Raw genomic sequence first — 6,364 nt, forward strand, 5'->3', positions numbered from 1 at the left:
GCCTCGATGAACTCGGGGTCGCGCCACGGCGCGATCGTCTTGAGGCTCGCGTTGAGCGCCTGCGCGCAGAGCTCAAAGCGCACTTGGTCGTTGCCCTTGCCCGTCGCGCCGTGCGCCACGTACTTGCAGCCTTCCTTCTCGGCGATCTCGACCATCTTCTTGGCAATGACCGGGCGCGCGAGCGACGTGCCGAGGAGGTAGCGCGACTCGTAGATGGCGTTGGCCTGGACCGCGGGCCAGAGGTAGTCGACGACAAACTCCTTGCGGAGGTCCTCGATGTAGACCTTGGCGGCGCCAAGCGCCATGGCCTTGGCCTGGACTTTTTCAAAGTTTTCGCCAAACTGGCCGACGTTGGCGCAGTAGCAGACGACCTGGAAGCCCTTGTTGACGAGCCACTTGAGGATGATGGACGTGTCGAGGCCGCCGCTGTAGGCCAGGACGACCTTGTCGCCGGGGTTCGCCTTGACGCTCATGATGGGATCGGAGTGCTGGAGCAAGTTGCAGAATGAGCCATCCAAGCCCGATCCATGGACGGTCGCCAGTCGCGATCTTTTTTGTATTTTTATTGTTTATTTTATTTCTTGGATTCCAAGTGGCAAGAATTTTCCCGCGATCCATCGTCAAGTGGGTCAGACTCACCAGCTGTCACAACGGGCAACCACAGCCGTACAACAAACCTTGATGCTCACGGACTTGATAGAAGAAGCAGCGCCTACTGAATGTGCTGGCATGGACGTCTAGCAGCCACACGCGACGGAGGCTCCTGGATACCAGTGTGGAGCGGCTAAAGGGTGGTGCGACTAGCCAATGTGGGCAGCTTTGCTACTTCAAGTCGGCGGTATGTGGCATCTCCGACGATGTCCATCGAAGCGTGCCGAAGAAGACGTGTCTTATGAGATGCTGCTTGGCTCTCGGCTGCTGCTTGGCACTTGGCTGCTGCTTGGTGAGGCGACCGGCAATGTACATTCTTATGGACGTCAACGTCGCGCAGAGTCCACAAGAGCACCTAGGTGTCCATTGATGTGTCGGTGGATGATGATCGTCCTGGGTGCATATGCCCACGACTTGGTCAAGGCAGCAAGACATGACCAAGACATGGCCGAGCTTTGGCACCCGGTAGCTCTCTCCAGCAGCGTTCAAGTCGCAGCCAACACTGCAAAGGATCGATTCACTTACTAGTGACGACGCCTCGCGTGCTAGATGCGACGCTTTGTCTGCCTCGCATGTGATTACAAACACACTGTTCTCGAGCTGGCGTAGGATCATCAACGTACATGAGGCGGCAAAGGCCATGGCGACGACGACGCTACGCTTCATGACTCGGACCTAGGACTTCGCAACGACTACGCGCTTCGAGTCGTGTGTAGTGAGGACAAGCAGTGGCGTCAAATGAAAGGCTTGTGAGAGGAAACTCAAGCTGCAAACACGACTTGAGGAGACCGAGTGGCCGTTTCCGCAGGACGCTCTTGGTAGATAGTGCAAAGTGGATCTTGAACCGTCGTCATGACGCTCCTCTCGTACTACCGCGGGCTCCTCGCGCTCGCCACGTACGCGCTCTTTGTCTCGGACGTCTTCCGCTCCGGCTTTGGCATTGAGTTTACGCACCGCGCCATGATCGAGCCCCACATCTTTAGCGACAGTGGGCCGTTCAACTATGTCGTCGCGTCGCTCTCGACCGATCCCAGCAGCGACATCGTGCCGGCCGACGTCTCGCACTATACGAGCAAGCCGTCGTCGCTTGGTCTCCAGGCGGTTGCGGGCTTGTTATCGTCGCCGCCGCCGCCCCCGACCTCGGTCTCGGATGTGTTCAACTACTTGGAGGTCCTGATGACGGCGCTCGGAACCTTTGGCGCGAGTCCGTGGAGCCAGCGAACGCACGTGCAGGTGGCCGCGCGCGCCAACGCCAACGCCTACTTTGAGGGGAATGGGCTCCTCGGCAGCATGACCGACAGCAACGTCTCTCGCACGTAGTACACTAATATGGTCCTTCTTGCAGAGTACTATGGACAACTCTTTTGGATAGGACGTGGGTCGCTGCGTTCCGCGCGCCGTCCAACGTCTCGGCCTTGGACATTTGCGGTGACGCCAACGACCGCCCGCTCTTTTGTGAAAAGACGTGGGCATACTGCGCGTGGATTCAGCAGACGCCGCCTGACGACCGCTGCGACGCCGAGAACCTCTGGAGTGCCGTCCACGCCAACGCGATCGCCTTGAGCCAGCCCGTTTACCGTGTGCTTGGTATCCACAACCTCTCAACCGCAGCTGCGTAGGGCGATCTCGTCGATGTACTGACGATCGAGTCCGAGTCGGACCCAATCACGTACAGCGGCAGCGGCGTCCTCCTCTCGCGCAGCACGTACGACGTGGTCGTGCTCACGCGCACGAAGCGCTGCGACAGCAGTGGCGTCTGCCGCACGACGCGTATCCACGACTACCGCTACGAAGGGTACGCTAAGAGTTGGCGTGCACTTTTCATGTCCAAGTAGGGAGATTGCCGTCACGGACGTCGAAGAGTGGTTCTCGACGGTGCGGCTCTTGCGGGTGACGGGCCAGAGCTACAACGTGCTGCGCTTTCTGTGCCTCGTGCTCGGCTCCGTCGGCGCGTCGCGCGCCAGCAGTCTGCGGGGCCGCGTCACGGACGGCCTCTCGATGCTCTCGCGCATCCCACCACAAGTCGTTGTCTACGGCAGCTGGATCCCGCTGCTCTGCTACACGCTCGCGCTCATGATCGACGCGACCATGTATCACTCGATCACGTGGACCGATCTCCGGTTTTTGGATTATAAATATTGTGGTGTGGACACATTGTCTTTACGGCTTCCATGCATGTAGGAACGCGTCGGTCTCGGACTGGGCCGAACTGGCGGCCATCCACCTGCGCAATACGTGGCTCATGGCGCTCCTTGTGCGCATCGGCGTCTTCTTCCGCATTGGCGCAACGTGGAACACGCCGACCGGTCCCTCCTCAACACCTTCTAGAGCTTCCGTCTTATCGACGAGGCGTAGAGTGGTGGGGTATCAAAGGCCACATGTACGGCCTCGTCTCGATCGCGTCGTTCTTCTTCATCGTCAAGGACCCACCGCCTGCCAGCACGCTAGTCGCTTCGTGGCCGGTACCCTCCTCTCTGGTCTCCTGGATCGTTGGTGTCCAAGTGGTGTAGATGGAGCCATCATCGGCTGTCGCACTCATCTACCCCAACGTCTTTACGGCTTGGAACACCAAGATGGGCGGTCTCTATGCCGAGGGCATGGCGATCCTCGTCGTGCTGGGCCTCGCCAGCGGCGGCTGCTTCTTTTACGTACGCTCGACAGTATCGTCGTAGTAACGTTGTGAGGACGATGGACTAGTGGCTCGGGCCGCGCTTCTGCGACGGCTTTCGGCGCGGCCCGCACGTGTCTACAATGCCGCTGCTCTATTTTGCAAAGTCGACTGCAATCCCAGCCGCCGCCGGTGTCCTCTGGGACGCGACCTTCTTGAGCGTCAGCTGGGACACCGACGTCCTCCTTCCGACAGGCGCCTTTCAGGTATTGATACCTGCTGGTCTAGTCCACCACATCATGTCATATTCTCGATCTGGATCGCAGGACACGGAGGACCGGCACCGACTCATCAACATTGTGGCGCTCACGGATCCGCTCAACTACCTCTGGCTGCACTTTCACGCGACGCGGATTGCGCTCAACAAGTACCGCGTCGAGGGGACGAAGGACGTTTTCTGGCACCCGGCGCCCGAGCACAAGGTCAACGCCGACCGAGTCGACGGCGACAAGGCGACGCTCATCGCCACGTCGCTCGTCAAGCGACTGCCGTGGCGCGACTGGGTCGACTGCCGCTAAGACGCTAGCCTGTTGAATCGGCCATCGCGAGTCGTCTTGTGTTTCTTGAGCAGTAGCGACCAAAAGGGACTAGATAAAGATACTTTGACTGAGCGTACGATGACGATATGTACAATTTGGAACGAGCTCGATGCATTTAAAAGAGCACGAGCGACGAGCGGACACCTAGCTTTGTCTGGGCTGGGCCGCGCGCCGACTTGAACCAGCACGTGCCGCCATTGACATTGCTCCACACATGGGCTTGGCAGCTCCAGTTGTTTCGACAATAGAGGGTCAATTTACATATGCGGCGTTTCCCTGCACGAACATATGTTCCGTTAGGACCGATTGACTGCATGAGAATACGCGGAGACAGCTGCAGGCAGCGTTATTGGCACGAAATGATTGTGCTTCAGAAGATAAGGCACGCATTGGCGACTCACATGTCAATGTCTAGAAGTGTTTACAATATGACCACACGAAGCTAGTTTTCAAAAAAACTGAAAGGTCAAGAGATGTCAGTGTGACCGAGCGGTCCAACCGGCAAATGAGATTTCTCGATTCTGGCCGACGGCATGTGGAGCGGGCCCGCGGCTTCAAACTTGATCTTGTTGCGGGGCATCCACAGGTGGCAGAGCGCCGTGGCGACGAGGCTGTACCAGAGTCGGACGAACACGTGACGAAGCGGGCGTGCGTGGCGCGGAACCGCGAACGTCTCCGGGTGTACCACGGTGTCCCATGACCACGAGATACCGGCAGCCGACCACGCGGCCAGGTACCAGTCCCAAAGCGGCTGAACGTCGGGGCACGCCCACAGCGCGTGCCGCTCCGTCTCGACGGCGAGGCAGCCCTCTCGAGCGCAATCGAGGGCACCCTTCGCCCCCGAACGCGAAAGACCGCAGCGTGTGGAGCCCCGTCCCGGCGACGACCTTGTCAAACGAGCGAAACTTGTAATACTTGACCGCGAGACTCATCTTGCCGTCGGGCGAGCGGTCGACTTGGTACAGGGGGTGCATCTGGAGCCAGATCGGTACGGCAAACATGTTGGCCAAGCGGCGCCGCGGGTCTGCGTCGACGTGCATCTTGGAGGCCCTCCAGATCGCGGTCCAGTGGTGCCAAATTTTGACCCGGAGCGGCGACATGGCCGTCGAGCGTACAAGGCTCGTGCCATGCGCGGGTAGAAGTACAGAAAGTCAAACTGACCAGGACGTGCAAATGGCGCGAGGCAGTCGTCGAGATGCCAGCGGGCGAGGCCGACCCACGGCTGGTCGGCGTCGTCGGCATTTGTCAACGCGGTCTGGGCCGTCTCTGCCCGCTCGTCGACGCGCTGGAGCTGGAACTCCCTCGACTCTGTTTGCGCTTTTGCTTGAACCGCTGGTGACGACCCAACGCTATCGGAGACGCTCGGTCGCCATGATGTGGCCGATTCGACGCGCTTGCGTGCTCCACACCGTCGGACTAGCCCAAAACGAAGACCGCACACACAGACCGAATCTTCCGTCCCGAGGCGCCCGTTGCGACGCTCAAAGCAGCCGCCACGCGCGCCGCGCTCTTGACCAAGCTGCACCTTCAACATTTGCTGCTGAATACCCAAGCGCTGTGTCTCTTCCAAGTGATGGACGTCCTGCGCCACGACGCCTGGCTTCGCGACCACCTCGCTCCGGCTTGCGCCATCCATACGCCTCGCCTTCGCGACGGCTAAGCCTCGCTGCTACCGTCAGTCGCAACACGCTCCGAGTTGAAAGTCCACCTCCAAGAACACTTCAGTGTACATACATTATTGAGATAGACTCACTTGAACAGCAAATAACTCGTGGCAACAACAACTACTCCAGTCCTCGTTACGTGTCATTTCGTCCTTCGGCTTCGACACGACGTATACGTCGACGTTTGTGACGACACAGTTGCTCTGTAGTCATAGCCCCCGTGTCCACCAAAATGTGCCGTCCATAATGAATGCATCCAAATACCACGCCTCCACCAGCGCAGCGGTAGGTTGGAGCGGGGTAAGATTCCAAATGTGCCCACTTTTCGTCCCAATGTGTCGACTTTTCACGAAACGGCCAACTATCGACTCTTTGCATAAAAACTCTCTGTCGGTGCTTGAGGCAAAAAACGATTGGCCAGCAGCTCTCGAGCTCTCGCATGCAAGATGTCCTGCGTTCCAAATAGGCGTTGACATTTCACTCATCAGCACATTTGGAGTTTCACAAGATTGGAGCCAGTACTGCAGTGTTGCTTAACGCGAATAAACGTCATATCTATCTACCTATCTACCTGGAGCGCGACTCAGATTCGATTAGGGCTTGTCGATCTCGCGTAGTTTTACCACTCTGATCTTGGCAGAGCGGACGGGATGCATCCCGTTCGGCTAATATGGTCGATTCCTTTTATTAACCTTACCAGTTCCACAGTCGTCGTTGACCTTCTCCATGAGCACCAGTGCTGTCAACATGCTATCTATTGACTTTTGCGTATGGGGGTAGGGTAATGGGTACATGTGTACTGTATACGTAGGACGATCGTGGGTGATGATGAGTCTTGTTGC

General features: G+C 58.2%; 3 protein-coding genes across 3 annotated transcripts in view; 1 reads left to right on the forward strand and 2 right to left on the reverse strand.

Moving 5' to 3' along the window:
- Positions 1-473, reverse strand: part of SPRG_19437 (argininosuccinate synthase) — a gene marked incomplete at both ends in the record, with an annotated part of 1,269 nt that extends 796 nt beyond the window's left edge. Inside the window, one exon of the mRNA XM_012341277.1 lies at positions 84-473. Within this exon, the coding sequence (XP_012196667.1) occupies positions 84-473 (390 nt within the window). The remainder of the gene's footprint in view (positions 1-83) is intronic.
- A 1,030-nt stretch (positions 474-1,503) lies between these two features.
- On the forward strand, positions 1,504-3,936 carry SPRG_02595 (hypothetical protein; the record flags this gene model as incomplete). The annotated part of the gene is made up of 9 exons (XM_012341163.1): positions 1,504-1,967; positions 2,024-2,222; positions 2,271-2,446; positions 2,487-2,771; positions 2,833-2,957; positions 3,007-3,113; positions 3,162-3,299; positions 3,349-3,525; positions 3,586-3,936. The coding sequence occupies 9 exons, from the start codon at positions 1,504-1,506 to the stop codon at positions 3,835-3,837; spliced, it is 1,923 nt and encodes a 640-aa protein (XP_012196553.1). The 3' UTR covers positions 3,838-3,936.
- Positions 3,937-3,973: 37 nt separating this feature from the next.
- Positions 3,974-4,958, reverse strand: SPRG_02596 (hypothetical protein; the record flags this gene model as incomplete). Its single annotated transcript, XM_012341164.1, has 3 exons — positions 3,974-4,077; positions 4,345-4,666; positions 4,746-4,958. 3 exons carry the CDS (start codon positions 4,956-4,958, stop codon positions 3,974-3,976), a joined length of 639 nt encoding a protein of 212 aa, XP_012196554.1.
- Between the last annotated feature and the right edge of the window lie 1,406 nt (positions 4,959-6,364).

Source organism: Saprolegnia parasitica (assembly GCF_000151545.1).
Source record: "Saprolegnia parasitica CBS 223.65 unplaced genomic scaffold supercont2.6, whole genome shotgun sequence".
In the NCBI taxonomy this organism is placed as follows: Eukaryota; Oomycota; class Saprolegniomycetes; order Saprolegniales; family Saprolegniaceae; genus Saprolegnia; species Saprolegnia parasitica.